General features: G+C 36.6%; 1 protein-coding gene across 1 annotated transcript in view; it reads right to left on the reverse strand.

Moving 5' to 3' along the window:
• blk (BLK proto-oncogene, Src family tyrosine kinase) overlaps positions 1 to 27,333 on the reverse strand; it is a 51,927-nt gene that overhangs the window by 11,951 nt on the left and 12,643 nt on the right. The window contains exons 2-8 of the mRNA XM_015352286.2: positions 10,471 to 10,572; positions 8,585 to 8,693; positions 4,566 to 4,602; positions 2,777 to 2,870; positions 1,787 to 1,885; positions 1,038 to 1,141; positions 482 to 631 (exon numbers count right to left, since the gene is read on the reverse strand). Coding sequence (XP_015207772.1) covers positions 482 to 631; positions 1,038 to 1,141; positions 1,787 to 1,885; positions 2,777 to 2,870; positions 4,566 to 4,602; positions 8,585 to 8,692 — 592 coding nt within the window. The 5' untranslated portion in view covers position 8,693; positions 10,471 to 10,572. The remainder of the gene's footprint in view (positions 1 to 481; positions 632 to 1,037; positions 1,142 to 1,786; positions 1,886 to 2,776; positions 2,871 to 4,565; positions 4,603 to 8,584; positions 8,694 to 10,470; positions 10,573 to 27,333) is intronic.

Genomic DNA, 27,333 nt, shown 5'->3' on the forward strand with positions numbered 1-27,333 from the left:
CACTTCATACACTCTATTTGGAGACACAATTTTTTGATCAGCTCAGCTCACCACGCATGGCCCCTGTTCCATCGCTGTGGCCTTACATGCTCTCAATCAAATCCTCACCACTCCATGGTGTCTTGGGGAAAAATTAGCATCAACTAGAGGGATGGCTTGGACCTCACTGACAATACTCTAAGCTCATAGGAACCAGGACAGTAACAAAGGTTACTACTTCAAACTACCCAGCTGCCAATTTACAGTTGCCTATCCCTGTCCAAATCCATTTATCCATTTAGCCAAGTGGACCCCTTCTCTGGGAAACTCTGTTTCAGTTGGAAAAAAGGAGCCTCTGGTTAAGCCCCTTGTCATTTCCTTTCTAGCCACAACAGAGTACACGGGGAAAGAAACACAATGGCAATGAAGCCTTCAAGACAAGATTAGCAACCACTTAAGAGATGAATAATGTCTCAACTACCTCTGCTTTACATGAACTTACTCGAGTAATGTTTCACCAGGTCTTGCAATGTAGGAAAGGAGATCTTGGGTGAAATGTAATAGCCTCCATTGTCCAGGGACCGTATCTTGTAGTGTTTGACAACATCTCCATGTTGCGCTACCAGGTCTCTCACAGAGAGGGAGAATGCTCCTGCAAGGGAATGGAAGCATTTCAGTAAGATTCTACAACTTTTCCGCTCACTGCTTTGCATGACAGAACATTGTGTGCTTCCATAGTTCAACACATTAAGGAATCATGTTAGCCTTCTCGTGATTTTCACACAGACAGTCTTCCCTTACCAGCATTAGGCTGTTTGATTCTCAAAAAACGAAATCAAATATGAATTTGGCTTGCATTGATCAAACATGTTTTAATATCTGAGAGAAATGTGCAGAACATATTCCTGGGGTCTTCCACGCCAGATGAAAAAGGCCTTTTTGTGGTAAGAGCACAGGGAATATTGAACATGCCAGCAATCTGTTTTTCTCTGTCCTACAGCCTTTCAGGTTGGTGCAGCTAATTGTCTGAAATATGCTTTGCCAGCAGGGATACAGACCTTTGGTTGTCTCACTCTCTCTGATTAGAAAAGCTCCAGGTTTGTTTCCAGGAGCCAGAAGGAGCCGCTCGGTATCTTTTCGGGTCAAGTTCTTGAAGAACCATCTGCAGTGATAAACAGAATGAAAAACATGAGGATGTTTAATGCAAATGCTATCTGTATCGCAAAAACTGCCCTTACCTCTCAAGAACACACATTAACAAAAACTTTATTTAAAATTTGAATGCTTTTCAGCTCCTTTGCCATGATCATCCTTCAATTGTGTTTTTCCTCAGGTTTTTTATTTCCTTTATGAAAAGCATTCAAAAATATATGAGAAAACAAAAATAGCAGTAATCATAATATATTAAGCAATAAAGAATAAAAAAAATCAAGAGAAACCAGTAATTTTCTAACTTAATTTAGATAATGGTTTGCAATACCTGCAACCTCTAAGAAATAAGAATATCATACTGTACAATGCCCTGTTCAAGCTGAAGCTGCTATAGAAAGAATAGCTAAAAGTGTTTCATGCAAAAAAAAAGAACAAAGAAAGGTTTTGGATCTCTGTCTTGTTTTGTTTTCATCACAGGATATGCAAGTGCAATACTCAAAGTAGTAAACATTTCCCTTTAGCATTTCTTTTCACCTGAAAATTAAAGAATAAAACTGCTTTGGCCTCTTTTATATATAATTCTTGATCCTCAGAAATGTCCATTACGCAGAGAGGGTGCCATTGTGAGGACGTACAGTATGTATACGGTGCATACCTCTCCACTTCCAGTGTGTCCAGTCTGGCCACATAGGTCCGTGGAATATAGCCTTCATTTCCACTCACCAAAGACTTAGCAAGCCACCAGTCCCCCTTTCTTCAAAGATGAAAAATGCATACAATACACAAAGCCAATGGGATGTTGGAGAGACATCTTAACACAATTTAAGCATAATTTAAGAGTACGGATTATTTTGTATAGGTGCCATCTTAAATGAACAAAATAATTAACAAAATATTATTTGTAATAAATAAGTGTGCTTAATTGGTGACTAGTTTTAAAATTTGAATCCACATCAAGCAACAAAGTTGGTGAGAGAATGGCACTGAAACACAAGTAACCTCATACAGTATATGAGCATATCTATCGCCATATGTAAATATGTTTGGTAATGGCTCTAACACAAAGGTGAAAACATTTGTGAAGTAGAGGGCAGTAACAGGTAATCAGTTGTGTTAACTGAGTGACCACAATGTGGTGACATCAGTGTGAACCATATACACATTCACTTTTGAAGGACAGAATTGTCTGTATATTAGGTTCACAGTGAAAAGAAATGGGTGGCACATTTTTAGAGCACATACTGGTGAAGTGGGCTAAAGTTTTGTTGTAAAATCTACATCTGTGCATATCCTGGGGGGGAAATGGGATTCAGAATTAAACTCAATATATTCAACTGATCCATTCATTGTCTATCTCTGAATTTAAGGTTTTACAAATAATGAGAACTATATAATGATACTACTATACTGTTATACTACTATATAATCATTTATCAAGTACTATGTGAAAGTGGTGGCTAATTAAAGCTGGTCATTAACACTGTAACATTCAAATTTTCAGTTGTTTGGTTTAGTTTTGATACTTAAAAAAAACAACAATGAATGGCCAAGCTACACAGAATTATAATGTAACCTACTCTTTGAGAATGGATCACATTTGTGTGTGCACAAAGAATATGATGATAAATATACAGTAGATACTCACTCTTGTAAAACTGTAAGCTTATCTCCTTTTTGGAATGCCAAATCATGTTCATTAACTGGCTGGAAATCATGCTGAGCAATCACTATATTTGAATCTGAAAGAAATCATTACTACAATCATCATCATAAAAGATACAGTACATGAATGCTATATCCTTATTTTTTAATGGTGGCCATCATTTATATTCTGATCTAGAAGCCATAATCCACTCTTTAAAGTGATTATACTAAGATCAGTTGCAAGTTGCTATAGTATACAGTATATGTTAATATGCTGCATCAAGTCAGAGAATGTTTTTCATGGAGAGTGTTTTTACTAATAAGCTTTTGAATTAAAAAACATTAGTGAAGAATTTAAATTCTTAATATGTAACTATATACTGTATGTGTGTGAGCATAAGATCAAATAGCAACACACAGGGAATGGCATTAACAGAGGGGTTTAATGCTGAACAGAAAGGCACATGATGTTCTCACAGCAAGGCTCATGGCTAGAATCACACATTATTAGACTGTGCTTTGGTGAATGTACTCACTTACTTGACAATGCTACAGAACGTAATGCAATAGCCCATAATAAACTGATCTGGGTAAGCCACAGTGAGACAAACAATGACATTCTTTTTGCTACACTTCATCGATGTGCTTCATCTGAAATCTGTGCTACACTATGTCAGCATACCATATACTAATTAAATGATATTTTTAGCACAATCTGACTTGATATTGATAAATGTGAGTGTCAGATGACAATTGTAAGACCGGAAAAGAAAATATATCTGTTATAATTAAAGTTAGATTTTGGAGCAACTTCTTTTCTTTGGTTTAAAGCACTGATAACTTTAGTATGCATAACATTCTCTTAATGTTTTCAGAAATTCTCCACAATTTGTGTTGCATCTGACTAAACGTATTTTAAATAGTTCAGGTTTCACATGATCAATGTATTTTTGTAAAAAAATGAATCATAAGAGACATTAGGGCACTAGGCATTCATCAAGGCATTGCAGCTGCCCATATTGTTAATAATATACTACTTTATTTCATAGACCCTGCATGGCTTAAGGATGAGACAGAACTCTCAAGGGTATACACAGAGACTTTCAGTCCCTGTCAGACATATAAGTGACCTACTATATCCTGTACTGAGAAATAGAAAAGGCAGGATTTTTATCAGGACCTGAGGCACTTTGAAAAGGTCAGCAATGTTATGACCACAAACCGTGTGATGTTGCTTGCTTTGAGAGACTGTTGTACACAGGAAGCATATGTTGTGGTCTTTATAGCAGATTAGCAATGATTTGCTTGATAGTGTCTTCTTTAGACACTCGTTTAAAACAAGAGTGATGTGAATCTTTACAAAATGTCCATGAGTACCCCAGCAATGCTGTTTCGGGGTATCTACAGTTTGGATTTTTGTTTCCATTTGCACATCAAAGGGTCACTACATAAATATATAAAATTGAGACCATTTCAATGTTGGCAGTGCACAATAATTTAAAAAACTCATATTGAATTATACTGGAAGTAATCCCACAAGATGAAATACCCCTGATTTGTGATATTGATTTTTAAGAAAATAGATCTGAAGGAAGCACAGCAGAATATGCACTAGGCATGATAAAGAAGAGCACTGCATCGCTATGAACTTCTGCTCTTTTTATTCTTTGCATTCAATGTTATAAAAGTTAGACAGTACAGGGTATATATGTACTTTACATTCTTTTATCAGCTGAATTATTGTTAGAAAATATTACGACCATGAAGGAAAGATCATAAGCATGATTTACCATGGTCTGGAGAACCCAGTCTGTGATCATTTGGGGGCTGTAAAAATAAAATAGAAATTATGAATTATAGTTGGAATGGACACAATTGTGCATTGTTTTTAAAATCTGGGAATTAAATCTTTTATTTTCAAATTTCATTTTTCTTGGAAAAGGGTACCATGAGCTAAATACATGTACCCAGATAACAAGCAAACATTGGGCCAGGATGGCAGGAGGTTGGCTTATTTCAGGTTATAGCTGTTGAGCTGCAATTAGCAAGAGCTGGCCCAAACATTGGCTAATTGTTGAAAGGTCTCACTGATCATTCTGGCCCCCACACATTTTTAATGGAAACCACAATGCAGTCAATCTACTTTGTAATTAAACTAACTGAAATTCAAGTAAAATAAAAACCTGTTTGATCTCACTGATTGGATTACTCAGTATAAAAATGAATAGGTTATAACAGTTTAAAATCAAGCTACTCCTCCTATACAGTAAGACAACAACACTGCGACACATCAGGGAACCTGATTTTGAGCTATTAGTCTACAGGCCAGATCACAGCCCGTTACACTGCACAAATGCAAATACAAATGGATGTAAAGCAATATTCTTATAAAAGCACAGTATTGATATTCTTAAAGATACATGGAACTTTCTACAATGTTTTAACAGTCTTTACAGTTGCATATTTTTCAGTTTTCTTGCTCCCTGAATAATCAGAATTAGATTTTCACTTGTAAGGGAAGTTTATTGCAAAGCTTTTGAAAGTCTGTGAGATGTCAAGGTCTCATGAGATTTATAAATGGGGGAGTGGAGGAGGGAGGGTGTAACAACTCATACAAATCGTTTTAATGTACTAATTTGTTTTCTTAACGTAAACTATTCAGTCAGACTAGCTGCACTGATGTGTATCTCCACAGCCTGGATGTTTCTTGTTATTGCATCATGGACAATGGATTTTTTTGCTTTAGTGTAAAGAACATTTTATCCTCATTGGAGAAAATTAGAAAAAAACATCAAAAACTATGCCGCTGCTCTTACTTTTTGTCTCAATGCCAGCAAAAGTATGTTAAGAAGAGTTTTGAATGACAGTAACCTTTAAGCTTGTCCCAACGATTCTAAAACAATGTTACAGCTTCTTAAACAGTTTCACTGGGATGATACTGTATTAATGGTGCACTTTACTAAATCATCTGAAACCATAAACAGCTCTCTCAGTATAAATCAGCCTACATGCCATCTAAGTATTTTTATATTCTTCCACACTACAGTATTTTCCACCGTATTGTTTTGGATGAACGGAATTTGTAATAACTAATGGAACTAAATGAGGGGTTTACTCCTTTTCTAAGAATGTTTAAAATTAGGCAAAAAAAGAATGTGAACCTTCTACTTTATATAAATATCAGACAACAAAGAATATTTTTTAACAATCTCAGCCATGTAAAATTTCAAGACTAAAGAGCAATATATAAAATAAAATTGTAAGTATGCAAAAATGTTTGTATGTAAATTATAGTAATGCAAAAGTATTGTTTTATTAAAAAATCTTTCATGGTTATATTATGTCAGAACAATATGATTATTTTAGCAAAGTTCTTAACATGACATTAAATACACAGCTGTTGAAACAAATAGATGCCTTTTCATGTCCACTGTAAATAAAATAGGATCATCAAATTGGTTTTATTGTCTGAAATTGTCATTTCTATAAAATGAATACAATACTTGAGATCACGGCAGTAACGATAAATTTAAAAGCACAATTAAGAAATTTAAGGATCCATTCAGTGGACAGGCCAATATGATGGGACAGGCACCATATTTTGTGTGAATGTGTAATTTGTGCAAGAGTTTAATTGCATATAACCATTTCCTTGATCAGCTGATAATGGAGAAACTCCCAACAGACATTCCTATGAGATGAGAGACTGAACAAAGCACTTTGAATTGCTTAGCTTTTAACCGATTTTTGTATACTGAAATAAGGAGCTTGCTTGCCTTTATGTGGGAACAGAACATGTTTACATGCAATGGCAACATTCTTAAACTGCCCCTCACATTTACTCAGGATACAGTTTGTTTGATATCTCTACAAGTCTTATGATGATTTGATGTGGTTAGTTGGGTAACACATTTCCACCCAGCTACATATGATACATTGCAGATCCAGATACCAGTAACCAGATACCAGTTTCCATATAAATTCTGCCATTATTCCTATCATCTATTACTGTACAATCCTCTCGGTTCACATTAATGACTGTTGGCAGTACTCCTCACATCAAGGGCATCTCAATTTCCAATTTCCAATACCAAAATAATTTTGTTATCTACAGTAATTTGAAAATTTGAAAATTTAAATCTAAAAGGACTCTTAGAATTGGAGTAATGCTCATATTTCTTCCGAACTCTTTAAAGGCAGGCTTTCATAAAATAACCCATGATAAATGACCCACCTGTAAATACATGAATCACAAAATCAATTTGTGTATTGTCATTATATTGAAATTAACATAGGTAAATACTGTAATTGCTGTTCCAACGTACTGATAGCATGGAGGCATTGTTATCTGGGGCATATGGTTAATTGCTGTGTTTTATTTTCTTGGTATTCATTAGGTTTGAATTGCAGCAGATTCAATCATTTCATTGCTTGTGTCCAATGAACTCACTCACAATTGATTTGCATATGCAAAAAGACACTTAATAATAGATGCTCATTAAAATAAAGACAAAATAATGTCAAATACTTTGACATCCAAAATCTATACACTTTTTTTTTCTACAAACATACATAGAGTGCCTGGTTTCTTTAGAAGCATGGTATAGACTGCATAACAATCAAAATGTATATTCTAAAATACGTCTTCCGGTGTTTTGGGAATAACACTGCAGAAAGTATGTCAAATGTATTACAGAATATCAGTAAAGGAGAAACATTGTGCCAGTAAAGTCAAATGAAATCACAGTTAGAGACTCAATACAGAAAGTAGAACTCACAGAGGAAAACTAAGAGCAGTTACAGTAGATTCAGCACTGAATGCTCTGAGTGGCTCTTTTTTCTTTTATGGATTTTGGCTTGTGTGGAAATATATATATCGTCCATATAAGTATGGATAAAGCCCAGCTTGCAGACCCAATTTGATATGGTTCTTGAGTAAACCAGGCCCCATTTCTTTGAACCCAGTTTCTTGATGTAGAAGGTACATCCCAATTATTCATTTTGCACTTGCAGGTTTGCTCTTAAACTCAGCAAATGCTTATATCAGGGTAAAATGTTTCTATTTTAATAGACTGGATGAGATCTTTCTCTCCAATGGCCAGAAGAGGCCATTCAATTAACTACAAACCTCCAAAAGGGCAAGACGGAATGAATGGCCTCCTCTCATTTTTTACACACTTACTGTATTAATCCATTCCTGTAATCCTTAAAAGTGTCTCTTTTCCAGGATTGAACAAGGAATGCTGTAATTAATGTAACGCAACGGGGGCTCAGGCGGGCGCCCTTGCCGCATCTGGTCGGCCCCATCCCGACTGGAGGCTCGAACCCGGGACTTCCGCGTCTCTCTGCAGCGACCTAGCCCCGTGAGCTAAAGAGAGATCTCTCCACAGCCCAGTAGCTGTGGTCCTGCTATCACAGGGAAGGGCGGTGACGTCACCCGCTCTGGTACGCCGGCTCTTACACAGCGCCTGTCGGCCGTAAGCGTTACACTCTCCCCCGCTTAAATCGCCGTCCCCGGCGAAGGGCTATCCCGCCCCGCTTCTGACACCAATGTAACGCAACGGGGGCTCAGGCGGGCGCCCTTGCCGCATCTGGTCGGCCCCATCCCGACTGGAGGCTCGAACCCGGGACTTCCGCGTCTCTCTGCAGCGACCTAGCCCCGTGAGCTAAAGAGAGATCTCTCCACAGCCCAGTAGCTGTGGTCCTGCTATCACAGGGAAGGGCGGTGACGTCACCCGCTCTGGTACGCCGGCTCTTACACAGCGCCTGTCGGCCGTAAGCGTTACATTAACGAAATGTAGATACTTACAGCAAGTGGGCCACGGAGCGGAAATGAATTGTCTATGTGCCCATTCTCTTTCCCCCAGTGATCAGCAGTGTCTTTATCAGGTTTCCGACTACTGCAAATACAGCCCATCCTTAAAAAAAAAATAAAAAAGCAAAGTTATAATAAGACAAAAACATCTTTTAACATGGCAGCTATAGCAGAAAAGTATGATAAAAAGAAACTGTCCTTTTTGATTGTTTATTGAATGCTTTTAAGGTTATTGAAAACATGAATTGTTCTTCTCATTTTGAAGAACATTATTATCTGTGTTCCACTAACAAATCATAGGATCTTTAATTTTACAAAAGCTTTATTTAGTCAGCTATTTTGCCCCGAAGGATAACACACAGGAATGCTTTAATCTTGTTCTGCTCTTGTACTCATTTCCGAAGGTCAACAAAGTTGTCTGCAAGACTTGGAACTCAAAGAATTGAACATAATGTTGAAAAACATGCAAAAGATTAATATTGACAATGCTTAGTGCAACCAGTATAGTGTTTTTCACAACAAACCCTATACTGGGAAAAGGGAAAGCAGCTGGAATTCATGAATTCATGAAAACCTGGAAAATACAGTTCCTACAGCTTTACAAGCTTTACAACAACAACAACAACAACAACAACAACAATAATAATTTAGCAGAACATCAGGATGGCCTTTCTGATTACATTTACATTTGGTTCTATTTCTTTTTGTTTCAATTCAGAGTTCTTGTTTTCCTTTTTATCTATTGCACCCCTCTGTGTGTCGCACATCCTCAAATCATGGCGATGAATCTGAAGTATTTCGAATATTTTAAAAAGTGGAGATGCATTTATTTAATTTTAATTTATTTTATTGCCATAAGATACTTTATTTTTAATGACACCCTTTAATTTAACCAGAGAAGTTAATTGATCATAAAATCTCTCATTTACGGCACAATGATAAAACTGAAAGCCACAGACAGGTATACTAGTACATTTTCTTTCAGCAGGCTGAAATACATGAATAAAGGACACAGCAGCAGTGTCACTCCCAGCATGTGGGCCCCGACTGTTCCATTTATGAATCCAGAACACTAAACACCAGACCGCATTGCTGCCCTAAATATTTTCATAACTTGCATTATGTTTGGATTGTGAGGAATCAGGATAATCCTCACCCAGCTCTTTGCTTGCTTGTTTGTATTATTTAATTTATACTTTTGAGAGAGCAAACGTCTCCTATTCACTTAACATATCACTTGAAAAGTGTTTATGAACTGTGAACTATCCTTTACATGTTCCTTTATTTCTGGGTAGCTTTTTTTAACCAGTTTGATGGCATAAGGCTACATGCTACAAGTTTTAAAAACGTATAACAAGAAAATCAAAGGAAATATTCACTAAAATACAGTTAAAAGAGGTTTGAGTGGGGAGCTACATCAGCATGTGGGCTGCAAAGGAATAAGTATATTCTAATTCCACACTAAAGGTCCAAGAAGACAAAAACAAGATGGCTACACGCTGAGTATTTTGCCCAAGATCTTGAAGCAATGAGCTCTTTTCAGGATCAAAACAGTTTGGCAAGTAAACTAAAAATAACTGTCAGAAGAAATAACCTATGAAACTTCTTGAACCAGGGTTGGAGAGCCCTGCTTCTGTACTGTCATGATCCTCAATGACATTCAAAATATTAATTTGATTTGTTACGTCATCTTAAAAATCGCACATTTTTAATAAACTCAGTCTTTAAACTGTTTCCAACAGCTAACACTTGAACATGGCATGTGAGGTAAAAAGAATAATTAAAAATGTAATCCCATGGAAAACTGCTTTTTTACAAAGATTTGTCTTAAATGCTCTTACACACAGGTATTATTTAAAGGTGTATATTCCCCTACCTACCTAAGGTGTTTCTCCCGTTGCCCTGAGGCCCTGCAGTGTCACTGTCCTCTTTTTGTTTCAGACAGCTTCTTCATGTGGTGTCCACTGGGTTAATGCTTCTCACTAAACGGAAAAAGGAAAATACTGATCAGCATATATATAGTGCATCATTTACTGGATTTGGTGTGTCTCCGAAAAGCTATTTCCTCTGTATACACTTTCCTCTGTATTTAATTACTAAATTAAAATGCTATTGATATGGAACTTGTGTATACAAGATATATACTATATATATATTTTCTGAACTCATATTTACAGGACGTGAGTACGAAATAGGAACAAAAACATCATACAACGGAGTGATTTAATGAGTAGATCATGTCTTACTTGAAAAATAATCCAAAATGTTATTCTGTAATCATAATAGCATTGCACACAGCAAAAAAAATGTCATAAATAACTGTCCAGAAAACAAGAGCGTCAAATATATTAATATTGCTGTAGTATTGTTATTTTGTTAATCCTCCTCTGGCATTGATTACACCGACAAGATGCCTCCGGTAGTGTGTAATTAGATTCTAGACTGAGGTCTGATGATTGAGATGGCCAGTCAAGAACACACACAGTATTTTGTATACAGTTAACCGTTTCTTAGTCAATTTGAATGTGTGCTTTCGTCGTTGTCATGCTAGAAAGTCCACTTTCAGTCAAACTCGAGGTTCTTAGTAGATGGAACTACAGTAGGCCTTTTGGTCAAAATGTACTCATTCATTATTTCCCCTATCTGAAAAAGGGCAGTAGTACTTGTAGATGTACAGTAAAACAGCCCCAAACCAGAATAGGCTTCCAGCCATATTTGTCAATGGACATAAGTGTTTTCTCATCATGACCTTCATATCAGATACAGTATAATGCAGGATATACTCTGCCCTGTGCCCATTCCCAGGAAAGGCTGGGAAAGGCTCTGGTTGCTGTGACACTGGATAAATTGATGGAAATATAATACTGAAGAGCATGTCCAGAAATGCTCTGCTTTCATCTTTAAAAAGTTTCAGAAAGCTCAATTTTATTGAATTCGAACATAAGACATGGCGTGGTTTGATGCCAAAGGATCAGAATGTATGGAATACTAACTATAGGGCCAGAAATAAATGTGCCCCCCCGCCCCCCCATGTTTTCAATGTTTTCACTTATGACAAATGTTATTTTGCTGTGAGCAATTGTAATCCAGCAGATTCAAGTTGCCTCTTTTTAATGTTGGAGTTCTCCAGAAAAGGCTTTTCCCTTGTAATCCAGCCATGAATGCTACACGATATGATACGTCTTGGATCCTGAAAAAGCCATTTGTGTTGGAAATCTGAAACATTTGCAAATGAATTTACAATTGCCTTGTTAACCACTTGTCTCTCAGCCCCTAATAGCAAGATAAACATTTGTGAGAAAGTGATAGATTCGGCTTTCTGTGGATTTCTTTATCACCATGCCTCAACTTGTGGAGCTTCAGTGACTATTTTCCAAGTTTCTGAAGTGCACTTTGAGTTAACTATAATGATTTGTGCTACTAATGAAGTTACCTACAGTACTTCTAGACACTAGGATGACAGGAAGTCCTCAAAGGTTCCTGTATAGGTCTTGGTTTCACTGGACTTTGAAACGTTATTATATATTAAGTTGCATTTTATTTAAAGGGATATTAGAGGATTGAATATACAGTATGTTATTCTTGTGTTTTATGGAATTCAAAAATGATTTATGTGATGTATGACATTGATCTGTGCAGTATTACTGAGATGACTATACTGTATATCAGTTTTGGAACTTTTCTGTAGCATGACATATTTTCTAATCTCTGTAATTCTGCTATATTGAGTTTTTTAAATCAGGTAAAACAGTCTATAATCAGAAACTACAATAGTGACATTTGTATACTGTACATCTTCAAATTATGAATTTCATTAAAGATTTTTTTAATTTAGAACACCATCATGTGTATTTTTATATAATATATTTATGTTTGCAGTTTTCATAAACGATTTTAGTGGATAATGTTACGGAGGAAAGAGGTACAGTAACCTTATCGTATTTTAGACAATCCATGACATCTGCATTAGGTGTAGGTCCTCCTCAACTTTGAATCATTTTTTGGACTGTTTCTATTTATGGGAGAATAAATAACTCAGCTTTGAGAAAATGATTGCCAGTTATGCTTACTCTAGAGTGCGAAATGTTTTTATGCTGATAGACAGCAGAGTGTGAAGTGGTACAAAGATAGAACTAGGCCTATGTCTTCAGACAGTGGGGCAGGGCTTCATGCATCCAAATTAGGTACTGTATAAAGCAGAGCACAATGCAAAAGCCTGGCATTCTGATTTTTAAGGTGATTTTGACTTCCTGTTAAAATTAGAGAACTGTATAATAAATACATGCATTATGATACTACATTTAGATTTTAAAGAAATAGGTTTCTGCTTTATAAAAGAAATCCTAAAGGACTCCTGAAGGACTGGTGTGTCTGCAACTTTTCCAGGTCTCTTTGAAACACCAGCAGCTGAAGAGCTAGTCAAAGCTGTTACAGTGTTCCATTTAAACCAATAATGAGCTGACTGAGGATAAGAGCCCAGCTGGACCGATAAACATTATACACACCAGTCCTCCAAGATCTGAATTGGAAACGTGTTCTTTATGACAGAAAAATGACAGCTGCAGCATTTCTTTTCAAAAGAAATATTGGCTTGGTATGTTCAGGTAAAAATAACTCAACACAGTAATAATACAAACCATTCTTTTGCAGGAAATATTAATACATAGCCTCATACTAACAGAATATAAAGTAATAAAGCACAAAAACTCACAAAATATATTTTAAATGCTTTTTTCACAATTAAGTAAGAAACACCAAAATAATTCAAAATGTTGATAAAAATGGACCACATATAGGTAATACAATAATGGAAAAGGTCAAGAAGTTCAGCATAGCTTATGATGACATGAACAACATACTACATGCTACATCAGTGACATAACTTGAGGTTATAGCAGAGTGCAATGGTTTAAAATACACAAAATGCTACGGCTATGGTGATGCCATTCCTCTGAGAGTCATAAAACCATTCAAACTTCCTGTGCACCAGGAAGAGCCCAATCTTTAGATGTAGTGTGACAGTTTGGCTCTATGGTATCAGTTCAACTCTGAAGACAGACCACATACAGTACGCAAGGGAGGTCAAAAATAGCTATTAAAAATCAGTAATTAAACAATCTCACAATTAATTAAGCAAAGCTTTATTTAAAACTCCTTAATAGCACGCACAGTTTTTTCTCAAAAACAGCATCAACAACTCTATTTCATAGGAACAGGTAAAGATTCATTCCTTGGTGAAATGTAAAGAAAAGAAACACAACGTTTCAGCTGTGGAGCCTTCTTCACACCTGATTTCACCATTTATTTTCTTTACCTTTCAGTACAGAATGAACTTTTACCTGTTTCTTTGCAGCCTTACTCATGCTGACGTAGCTACAGTATCTCCTCAAACTCTATTTCATGGTGAGATTCTGGACTGGATAGGTTTCCTGTGACTGTAAACTACATATAACTACTCACCGAGAGAGAACGGCATGAGGACTACTGGACATGCACGGAAGGCTTGCATTTCTGTCCTGTGTTTTGTTTTCCCTTCCTCACTGTGACATTGGCACAGCCAAAGTCAAATAAAGTGACCAAATGGAAACCAAGCAAAATGTCAAGAAGGGTGCTTCTTTACACCTGAAGAAGGCTCCACAGCCAAAAACATTGTGTTTCTTTTCTTCTCTTTTCAGCATGGAATAAACCTTTACTTGTTTCTTTGCATGAATACATACGGATGTTTTAGCTTTAACTTTCTTGGCTTGTGTATTTGCAATCTGGTCATGTAGACAGCAAATTTAGGGCTCCCTCATAAAATAAGTAAAAGAATATATGGGTATACTGTATTACTATATATACCCTTCCGGGCAGTTGATTGGGTGTATAAGTATGGGACTTCAGGCTATCCTTCCAGTGTTCTTTGTTTAAGCAAACCTCCACTAATCCTATAACCACAACAGCAATTCTTCATGCCCTCTGTAAGCACAGTCTTTCTTCCTAACTTTCATTATTAACTCCATTAGGAGTTTCATTATTAATCCTCCATTATAAATCCTTGATTGAAATGGTCAAGACAAAGCTTAACAGAAACAAAAATTAACAAACTATGTTAAGACATTTTGCTGTTAAGAGCCCATTTTGGCCTATATAGCCCATTTTGTGCACAAAAAGACACAGACCAAAGGACAGCAATTAGACCAATACCCAAAATTGACCAATATCAATATAATTTCACTTTCAGTTTGAGAGAGATGAAGTTAGAAACTTGGTTTGGGTATTCAAAGTGCTTAAAGGTGTTGGCCATATCAATCCAGGATATTGTGTCAAGATCACCCACGAAAAACCTTTTAGGTATAAGCCATAGTTATTAATCTCAGACCTAAAATTGTATGCAAAAATTATTTCTAAGCACATAGAAAAATGCCTGTCATCTAATACATCGTGACCACATGGACTTTTTGATCTGTTTCTGATAACATGCAGAGCCTCTTGTATAATTTGGATCTAGCTTCTCATCAATTACACTTCTAACCACTGCGCAGGTCTTATCAGGAGCGACAGAAAGTGTTTGGTTGAGGTTATTGCCAATAAAGGAGGTTCCACTACTTACTAAATATCATCAGATCATATTTTAGGAGCCATTTATGCAGCTCCTAAAATATAGGAGCTGCATAAATGGCTCCTAAAATATCCTATCAGGATCCAGATAATTCTAAAGGGTACACAAACTTTTTCTCACAACTGTATGCTTAATTGTTCTTCCACTGAGTCAAATGTATACATTTCAACAATTGTTCCTCCTCAACTTTGAGCTGAAAATCAAATTTCTCTGTTCATCTCCAGTTTTAATAATTATTTTCAAATACAGTATGAGGGTAAATTTCACAGCTTTGTGCTGATCATCTTACATCACAGTTTATATTTAGAAAACACTTGTTAGTACAAGCTTAACAGAAACGGCAGTATCTTATTTTACGTACTTTATAAGTAATGAAAGTAAAGTTGAAATCCAAATATAGCAGGTTATTTTCAAATGACTGTAATTGTATGCGTCATAATGCTTTCATTACATCTGCAGGAAGGAAACTTTCCATACAGTAAATTCATTTCCATCCATCCATTTTCTAAACTCTTCATCCAATACAGAGTCGTGGGGGAGCCTTTCCCAGCAGGCAACAGGCAAAGGCAGGATACAACCTGAGCATGACTCCAGTTCATCCCAGGGCACACACACAAAATCAAATCAAATCAAAGTTTATTATACTTATGTCAGGGCTAGTTTTCACAAAAGCCAATTAACCTACCAGTATGTCTTTGGAATGTCAGAGGAAACTAGGGCAACCAGAGGAAAGCCACATGAGCACACAAACCCCATGCAAGTAAAACCTCTCAGGAATCGAACACAGGGCCCCAGCGCTGCAAGACAGCAATACTTACCACTGTGTCACCATGCTGCCATGCATTATGTATTTAGGAGCTCTCTGTGTTTTTAATTTAACACTCCTCAAGGATATGTACTAATTTAGAATTTAAGAAAATTAGTTCTCACTTTTACTCACTTTGGTTTTGGTACTGTCAACAACAGGCAAAGCGATGGAGTGTTCAATATAACTCACAGATGCACACAAAACAAGCATCCGATCCATACTGTCTGATCGAACGTCAAAGGTGTAGTTTCCATGAAAGAATGGTCCCCTGGCTTATGTCACTATTTGCTCTATCAACAGTTTCAAGTGATGCTCTGAAGGAGTTATAAGTTTAACAACTTTAAGTATTATCCACCTACAAATAGTAAAAATACTAGATATCGTCCAAAACCCTGTTTTTATATACTTTAAAAAATTAAATAAAACTAAGTACATAAAACCTTACAGATTGAATATTTAACACCAACTGTATTTTGAGTTTAATGTTAACACATTTCCCCTTGAATGTTGATTCAACATTCATCCAGATTTTGTAAAAGGTTTGAAAGTTAATTCGTGAGACGAAATATACAGAACCTTGATGAAATAGCATTAGATACTGGTTATTCAAAGTGGTTAATATTTTCTCCTTTTGCCTACCTTGATCATCCAAGCTTGCCTCACATTCTTCTCAATCTGAGCAAGCTCAAAGCATCTTCATTTACTTTCCATCACCCAAGTGTGGTGTGATAGCACTGAGCTTTAAAACTGAGGTGGAGGGGGTTATGTCAAGCAAGATGAGAAACTGCTCGCTTGTTGTAGTCACATCAGAATTGAAAGAGAAGCAGTACAATTAAAAATCTCTCAAAAGTAGACTTTGATATTAAAGAAAAAAACAATTGTACAGTATATGTAAAATAATGAGTTCAGTTTGCACAAACAAAACTGAAAGAGAGGATTTCAGTCAAAGAATAGAAGACACATACTTTGAAAATTTAGGATATTGTATTTTTGTATACAGTAGTAATAGCACATTTTCCTATTGCCCTGTGCATGGAGGGTACAACATAAACATCTTACAGTATGTTTAGTAGATATTAATGAAAAGTGATAGATTCCATCTGCTTACACCTAATAAAGCAAAACCCCTTCTCTGTTCCTGCAAGACATACAGTACTGTAGTATTACATATTATATCTGCTTAATTTCCAAACAAACAAGCGCAGATAACACATTAATCAGGTAAAAACTGAAGAAACATTTTTTTCTCTGGTACTAAAAAGGTCTATCACTTATTCTGATAAGTAAACCTCCAGAAAAAGTTTAATTTTTTCCTAAATATTTTGATGCAGTTTCTAGACATTTATCACACGTTCAATCATTAGCAAATTATTTATCTGTTTTCTTCCTAGGCTGGATAATTAGACAAGTAAAAAAGCAGCATACCGATAACGCCTTTGTGCTTCTAGAAATTTGTTTGAGGTTGAGTATGAATAAAACAGTTAACTGAAACATGTATCATACTTTATATAAATGTCACAGAGCTTTACCTTAAATAGAAGAGGATCAGTAGGATGCTGTGAACCAGAAAGGAGTTCAGATAGGAGGGAAAAAAGTAGGGCAACACACATAACAAAGACTGTGGAAAAGCTTTGTCTGATTGGGCAGAGAAGTAGATATAGAAGCCACAGTATATGTTCCTTGCTAAAAAAAACTACAGAAATGTCTTAAACCTTTTCCTATTGCATTACCAATACTACAGTAACACTGCTATTTTATCTTGTTTAAATCCAGAAAAAAATGAATTTATTAAAGTATGGGGCTTCTCAGTGACAGTTCCTATAAGAGAAAGATTAAGCTAAAGAAAAATGGTTTCTCCTCTCTATACTAAAACTAAATATTGACACTGCTCCATTTTTTTGGAAATTCCGGAGCCATTTTATTCACTTCATTACATTTTGAAGGTCTATGTTTAGTGTTTAAGAAATTTCAGAAAAAAAAAATGAAGGCTGAAAAAGCACATTCAGCTTGACTTGATAGCATCTGTCTTTTCCTTAATTGACATTACTCTCAAAATGATTTGCTTTTTCACCCCCTACACACATTCAAGAGTCCAGCAATAATATATACTAAATATTAGAGAATGGTGTGTTTCACAGGAGTGACCCACCTTGTTCAAAGAAGAACTTGTACTAAAATGTACAGAAAAGCAGTTGTAAACTTCAATGTGTTGTGGTATTTAGTGACCTTACAAGGGCCATGATTATTTTATCTGTACGTATGGAGTCAAAGGAAGACCTGCCTAATGCGTCAATTTGAATAAAAAAGCACTAACAGGTAACGCATTTCAAACCACAGGCAAGTATTGAACTACTAACCACATTTCATGCAAATTTGCATCATCAGCTATTGGCTGAGTGGTCCCACAGCTTATGTAGAAAAGTATGAGGGCGATATATTCATATATTTTCAGAAACTGTGTTTACAATTACAATTAGTTTTGTAAACTCCCTTGGTTATAGACATATTAACAATATATCTATATACTGCATGTTTCCAAATCTTCACCCCCTCACCATTGCTGCATGAGCTTGGAAATGAGTAATGTTAGGTCAGCAACAGGGTCAAGCACAGAAAGACTCTTCCAGCACTAGAGCGTCAGCTACTGTAAAGGCCTATCAGGATTCCTGCATCCCCCACAATCACTAAATTGATTGTGATTCAATTGAAACTAAATCCTCAATGGCTGAACAGATGGAAGATCCAAGTCTTATTTTGTCAAGATACTGTATGTGTGCTGGCTGGTGTGCAATGGTTTTGTCCACAGTAGAAGACGCACTGCTCAGCTGCCTTCCATCTCCTTCATATTCTCTAGGTCCTTGGGCAACCAGATAAAAGCAAAGGGTTACTGTATGTCTGCAGATCTCCCTACAGACATCCATAGATCTGTGGGGGTGGAAACTATAGCCACCCAAAAAATTTCTCAGCCCCACCCTGCTACCCTGGAGCCATCCTAGCACAAAGGTCAATATTTGACTTATTACAAATTAATGTACAGTATATAGCAATTGATAAGTAAATGACACACTGTCTAATAACAGTTGCAGAGTGTACGCAATCCCTTCTACCATACATACATTTTCTAACCTCTTCTTCCAATTCAGGGCCACAGGGGAGCTGTGTCCATCCCAGTAAGCGGGCACAAGGCAGGGTACACGCTGGATGGGATGTCAGTCCATCACAGGACAGACAGATAAAAATAGAGACACATGCACGCTTACACCATGGTCAATATTCCCAGAAGTCAATTAACCTACAGTACCAGTACAGTATGTCTTTGAACTGTGGGAGAAAACCAGGGCACAAGGAGAAAACCCACGCATAGGAAGAACATACAAACTCCACACAAACAGCAACCCAGGTCTGAAATTGAACCCAGGGCCCCAATGCTGCGAATCACCAAGGCTAACCACTGAGCCACCCTTATCCTTTATACTAATTTCTGCTAAAGTTCAACCTAACCTTTTCATAGCAATGAGTTGTTATATCTGACAGTGCTTAAGAATAGAGCAGTGCTCTTGCAGTTAATATTGCAAAATGCTTGAGGAGGCCTGATGATGCAATTTTCCAGATGACAGAACACAGCACCCTGAATTTAAACAACATCCTGCACAAATATTTAATACTAGCACTGGCATTGATGTGACAAGACATGAAGAAATTGGCACATCCACGTAACATACAAGACTTTATTGTGAATTGTGAAACAGTGGAATAAAGCCCCTTGTTTAACAGCTGCTGATTATTAAAACCATTGTTTCTACAAAGTACCTCACAATTGTATTGGTTTAACTCAAATGACTCATGTGGCATTGTGTTAGGTTACACATACAAAATTAAGGACGACAACCATGCCACTGAAATTGATTAAGTGTAATGCCATTACAAAACTGTGTATATTGTGGTGACCATACTGTACTGTTAGCTTAGCAGCCTGTCAGTGGTGCCTTTCTTGCTTACATGTAATACATTTAAATCGGGGAGACAAAACTTTACTTTATACATATTATATACGTTATTAATGCATTTGTTGCGGGATATACAGTAACAAGAGAATTTTTGGTGGCTTCATCTTTTTACAAGGTTTTAGTCAGTCTTGCTGGTATAGTGGAACCTTTGAAATTGTGTTTCAGTAAACATCGTTTCCTTCCTTTATCAAACACACCCTTACCAAAAACGTCCTGTTATAGTCTTTTAAACTTCCAGTTTCCAATTAGCTTGGCTTATTTGAGTTTTGATTTGTCAATAATCAGGCTTATTCGGTTTGTTCTGGTCATTTGCTTTTTATTTTGCATAGAGCCATTTTTTATATAGCCATTTGCCTCATTCTAAAGTATGTAGTAAATGGTAATACAGTATATAGGGCTAAAGTAATAAGAAACAATGTATTGTGTTTTTTTCGAAATACCTGTTTTTTATTGCTAATAACATTTTTCATATTTACTGTATATTCTATCTGTCTGATAGACAGAAATACTCTATCTGTTCTATCTGTTTTGCATACAAGAACTAACCCCCACCCACTCTCTCATCATACAGATCCGGAATGAAGAGGTAATCCTGAATGATGACACAATTGTTACAGTCTTCAGGAAAGGGTACTAAACCAACTGCGGAATTGATCACTTTCACAAAAAGTATCTCTCTCCTTTCCATCACATCTAGGTCATTACCAAATTCTCTTGAGTCATCTAATTACCCTCGCAAAAGGAGTTCTCCTAGAATCCTAGTGTGGGTTCAGGTCCTCAAGAGACACAGCCCATGTGGCATTAACAGCTAGTCAATCACAGGACAGATGTCCAGAGAAACATCGTCTTCTCTACTTTGCGTTCAATGATGAAACCAAGGTATTTCACTGTGTCAAGAAGATCCTCCTGAAATATAGGTATGCACAAATTCTCACTAATGGATTCATTACAGAGCCCCTTCAAGTTCTGACAGAAATCAAATGAGAGTATGCCATTCCCCCAACTCTGTTTTGATGTTTCAGTGTGCCATGTTTCAAGTGAATTAGTTAATCCCTACCAACTCCAGTCCAAAGCTAAAACATTTCTTGTCTTCAGAGACTGAGCTATAGTACGCTGATGATAATAAAAGTGCATTAATAACAATGATCCCCAGACTACAGTTAACATCTGTGCTGAGGCTTCTGTAAAGCTAGGATTTACGCTTAACATTCAGAAGACCAATATTATCCATTGGCGAGTCCACCTACAGTACACTTTCGTATTCTCCACTGTGTGTGGTTCATAGCACCAAGTGTGAACATGAAATTACACCTCTTGCCATTTTAAATCTGGTGGGTTAAAAAAAATTGGTGATTCTAAATGTATACAGTATACAGTAGAAATCTAGGTAATGTCTTGATACAGTATTTCTGGATTCACTGTGGGGAAGGCTATGACCTACTCCTCATACTAGCAAAAACATCAGTATTTCTTTGTTATTACATCATTAGTCTTTAACAATGTGGACAAGCTCATCACAAAATGCACAAAACGTACACTGGAAAGAAATCCATACAATGCACTGAGGTCATATTGTTTAGATATTGATAATACTACTGAAAATATGAATTAATCTGCAATGTTACTTTTAGGATTTTTCTCTTTGGAAATCCTGAATTATAAATGTAACCAGATTAAGGTTTTTGGTAAAAACCTTGCACCATTTTTAAGAATAACAATTCATTTTTGTCATGAATGTTTATATGCAATTCTTTGCCTTTTAAATGCAATTGAGACGCCAGGTAAAAGATTGTATACAGTTCATTAGCATCAGAAAGATCTCAAAATGAAAGATTGCTGCAAAGTGCATGAATAAAAAATAGTCTGTAAAAATGTATGCAATTTGCAGGCTTTCAGTAAAAGGAAACTGATAAAATGGTTAGATAGCTCAGGATGCAGTTAGATCATTCCAAATGATACATATAAATGCAAAAAGTTATAATTCTACAAGAAGTGCAAAAATCAGAATTCTATTCCTTTTGTCAATGACAAAATTTAAAATCTAAGTGAAAACCTCCACACCAGCTACCATTAAGGTTGAGTTTAACATGTAAATGAATATTAAGTGAATACTTGTCCATTTTTAAGCATGATTATCAACTTTCGAAGAGCAGCAGATGCAGCTGATAAAAATGTTCCTTTCCTTTAATAATATTTTACACTGTGAATATTTTTTACATCTTTTGCTTCTCCAAGCTGAAATAAGGTAGAATTTATCATTTGACATACATGATCTATGAGCATTTTTATGTGCATCAAAATGGGTTGGACACCAAACAACAAAAAGAAAAAGAAAACAGCCATTACTGTTATATTTCAGACAAGCAAAAATATAAATAAAAAGCAGAAACTGAAGGTGTACTGTAAATGTCAGTAAATGTCACTGTAATGAACTGCTTTTTTCTAATGAGGAGGACTAGAATCAAACAATACCAACTGACACAAGTGGTAGAAATAAACTCTTCTACTGCTTCTATTGCTAGACACAAGAAATCCATGAACACTTCTGAGTGGGGGCACCATTTTAAAGATTTAAATCAACTCATTCTTCATGATTTAGCTAATGGTGCATTAGTTAAATTTGGTTATTTATTAGCACCTAGTTTCTTAATCTGCTGCCAATAAATGGCTTCATTTACAAAAGGTTTTCATACAATAAGTATAATCCTAGTCCTGAACAGTTGGTGTATCTCTTTAACAAAGCAGGGGTTCAGGGGTAAACGCACTTCCTGAAGGGTCTGGTGTATGCCGTTTTTTTCTTACAACCTCAGCAGTCAGTTAATTAACCTCATGGCTTTCTTAGATCGACACTACACAGGATGTTACTTAAAGTCTCTAACAGTTGATTACTCAAAACGCTCACTTCATTAACGGTGCAATTACTAATAAAGCACCTCAGAGTCAAGCAACAAGTATTACACTTCCACAGTAAATAAAACAGTTAGACCCACTAATGTAATGGCAAGTTCAGGTTGGAACAACAACCAGAGGACATTAGACTCTCCGGCAATCTGACACCACTGCTTCATAACACCAGAAGAGCTAAAGAGCTTTTACACAGGTCCACGTAAGTCAACAATGAGCTAATTTAGGTTGTTAAGTGCCCAAAAGGACTGAAAACCTGTAAACTCACCCAACCTCCATAACAAAGATTGGAGACCCATGTAATGAAAGACAAACATATGTGATCTTTCATCCAATCATCCATCCATTTTCTAAGCACTTCTTCCAATTCAGATTCACCTGGCAGGGGGGACCTTGGCCAGCAGACACCAGGTTGAATATGTCACGAAGCGTTTTTCAGGACCCTACGCGGACAATAGAATCCAGAAGAGAGTGCAACAAACACAGGGAAAGAAGACGAGGAACGGGGCTGGTAGACGAACCGGGGGGGTGTCGACCGTGCACAGGTGCTCCAAGGGGCGTGGCCAAGGTGAACAAGTCCAAAGGGAGTCTGAAGGGAAATCCAGAGAGCCGGGTGATCCATCCATGACAGATACGGCAGAAATTAAAAGCCAGAGCGGGACCTGGTGAAGGGTCGGGGAAATAAAAAGGGGTAATGGGGCCAGATGGTCAGGAGGCAGTTGCGAAGCCTATGCCGTCGGGCCACTCCTGGACCCCCTGGTAGGCGGGCTTCCGGCCGTCCATCTTCCAAAGCTGAGCCTAGATTGGAACGAGCATCTGGCTTTTATAGGAAGGGGCTGAAACAGGAGGCAGGTGCAAAGAATGAACAGAAACAAGAAAGAGCCGAAGCTCCCTTAAGAGGAGGGATTTACGATCGTGACAGAATACACCCTTGATAAGATGCCAGTCCATTGCCAGTCCAGACATTGCCAGTCCATTGCAGGGCAGACACACAGACATACACACATTCATACCCAGAGGCAGGTTTCACAGAAGCCAGTGAACCTACCTGTATGTTTTTGGATTCTCAGAGGAGACCCACGTGAACTTGGGGAGAACGTACAAGATCTGGAATTTAACCAGATGTGGCTAACCACTATGCCAACATGCTCCGCAAGGTGGTTTCTGTAACATTTGTTTTTTTACGGGACTAAGTTGTTAGCCATGTGCCCAACCTCCAACATAGAGGACCTGGCACCCAACATGGGACACAAACCCACTACCCTGAGATTATGAGTCTCATGCTCTACCAACAGAGCTAGTCAGGGCCCATCAAAAGAGAGAAAGAGGAAAAATCAAGAACATGAAGGACAGAAATACAAAATTCATGTATTTTGGGATGCTTTAAAATCATCATAAAAATAATTGCTTCAGCCTTCTCCCAATCTCTGTCCCATCCATTGCATGTTTACTGCAAAATTACATTAAAGACACCATTTATCTTTAGATGCACCTCCTGATATGGACCATCTACTTAGATGATACACATTCACTCTAATTAGACAAGTGTTAATGCACTGACATACAGTACTGATAATTTCCATCATAGGCTTTTACATAAGGTTGCACTTACCTTTGCTAATACAAAAGTCATGATTATTATGTGTGTCTAACGTGATTATTGCTTTCACATATCTTTCATTGCCATTCACTAAATGTTTGTGAATGAAGTACAAGGTATTTTTCAATACCCTGGTTCACAAAACAATGTTATCTCACCATCAACATTTAAAAATAGCAATAGTTTATTACAGTGGTGTCCACAACTGGTGCTGTAGAATTGGATTTTCTATCAAACCCAACTATTAACAAGTTAAGCCAGCTGGTTTCCAGTTTAACTGGAACAATTTAACAGCCTTTAATTAATAATTCAAAGTAAATTAAATTAGCAACGCAGCTCTCCAGAACCAAGACTGAACACTTCTAGTTTATTATAAAAGATACAAAAACCTTTAATCACCTTTAATTTGTAATGCAATTTAATTGGTTGGATCTTAACAAAAACTTTAGTAATTTCTTCATTGCTTCTGAAGAAATACAATTTATAAGACAAATAAGAGCAAAAACCAACCTTATCTGGCCTACTATATGCTGAGATGCTACAAAACTGTTTCTGAAAGGGACGTATTTATAAGACAAAAATCTAAACAAGCTCCTATCAATGTGAAGATCACGACATGACTTTTAAGAGTTCAGCTAAGGTCACATGCAAACATTACATTTCAGAAACAATCCCTAAATTGTTGGACACAAATGCACTTTTTGTAGCTTCACACAGATAATCATACACTATATATTACATATGTTCTGCTGTATTCTCCACCTTATTACAGTATGTACCAAGAAAATGGTTTCCTTGATTGTTCTGCTTTGTGAGCTTTGACAGCCTTTCTTCTACAGTTTGTTTCAAACTTATTTATCTTATTCATATCCTTGAAATACTGTAATGTAACTAAAAGTTGGATTTACCAAAAAATAATTACTTGTGGTCATTCAGTATTATTCTATGAATAATTAAAATGTACCAGTATTGTATATCACAAACACACACCTACAGTATTCAAAAAATATCTTATATTTTATATTATCCACACCCCTGCCATCAGCATTTTACTGATCCCTCTTTGATCATTTATGTATCTGCTGAAACTGTTTAATTTTTGCTCCCATGCAGAATGTGTTTTTAATTTGCTGGAAGTATAAGGATGTCCCAGATAAAATGTGGGTGGAAAATGAACCTACAATGCACGTTTATTTTTTTCCACTTTAAATGCAGTTGGCAACACACCTTTGGAAGCAATGACGACAACCAAACTACCCTTCACCTCTGCTGTTCGTAGTTGTCATCCTTTCCCAAAATACAAGAAAATGTCTGAGTTAATCTCTTTTCTTCACATTTGTTTCCTATTGCATCCCTCCTCCACGACATCTCCACCTATTTCACTCAGCTTGGGGCTCCTACTTCCTTGTCCTACAGCCAGGTGGTTTGCCGCCTGCCAGGCAGATTAAGACAAAACTTTTTATGCTCAGTTTGTGCTCAATGAATATTCATAACCCATTTTCCTGCAGGGTGTCATTATTCCCTTGTGAATATTTGTTTAGGATTCAAAGTGGACTCTATTTTGAGAGAGAAAAATAACTGAGCAAAATGCTTTGCAATGGGCTGTACATGTTCCCCGAATCAGTTGTAACAAAGCAGCATGAAGCTTAGTACCAAATGCAATAAACAGCAAAACTTAAGACAGTTACATGAAAACCTAAGAAAGCTACAAACTAAAGGAGAATTGCGCTCATTTACTGTAGTTACTACTGATCCAAAGACCTCCTCCAGCCTTTACAGGGAACTGGCTTCAAAAACATGTAACTCATTCCAAACGCACACGGTTCTCTTTCCTAAAAATACCTCCTCATACCTCATACCTCCTCATACCTTCTCATTGTAACATGTTCTTGCTTCACCATTTGTGTCTTTCAGTTTTTACAGTCCTGGCATACCCCCATCATAATGTCTGCTGTCTAAGACCGAAGTAAGTAGTCATAAAAAATCTCCTTTGTTCCAGGCTAAGGTTGTTAATTTTGCTTCATCTATCCATTTATGGCATTCCCTTTACATTTGAAAATATTTTGGTTCCCCTTTTTTGAATTTTTTTGCAGGTCAGTGATGTGTTTTTTTCTTTACACTTTGGAGACCAGAATTGTACAGAGTATTTTAAACAAGTTATAACTAGTGCATGATAGAAGTTCTTTGACCTAAACTATAACCCATTGCTTGCAGGAGGAGAATGATGAATCACCATGACTGAGTATGAGGAGACTTCAAAGGCTATATATTTATGAAGTTTACTGTTTCTGGTGGTCTTGAATAGTGTCTGTATTTCTTTTGCCACATGTGTAGTGTTTGCTACCCTTCTATAATTGTGTCATTTCCAAACTTCCTGATTTTAATTACTAAGATAATTGATTACAGAGGTCAGTAGGCCAAATACATCTCTTTTCACAAATTATTGTATATCAATAAACCTAGAGGTTCTTACACCTATAAGTGTTCTCTGTTTTTTATTAACTACATTATCTTTGATATTATGAAATGGTTTCATTTTCAGAGTCAACAAAAATTATCAAACATCTCTGTCTAATCTAATTACACCATATCAAGAGCTCTGATGACGTTCGTCAATGCTACACCCATGTTGACTTCATCTAATGACATTATTTCCATATACAAATTCTTCAGATTTTGCTTTCATTATCATATCTACATTGTACAAATAACTTAATGACTTAACTTATAATTACAGATTTGTTGATCTAATAGTTTGACTACCTTGAATCTCCCAGTTTGTTGGTGGGTACACGTGCAATTCTCTATCCACTGGGCTTTAAG

Source organism: Lepisosteus oculatus, chromosome 2 (genome assembly GCF_040954835.1).
Source record: "Lepisosteus oculatus isolate fLepOcu1 chromosome 2, fLepOcu1.hap2, whole genome shotgun sequence".
NCBI lineage: Eukaryota > Metazoa > Chordata > Actinopteri > Semionotiformes > Lepisosteidae > Lepisosteus > Lepisosteus oculatus.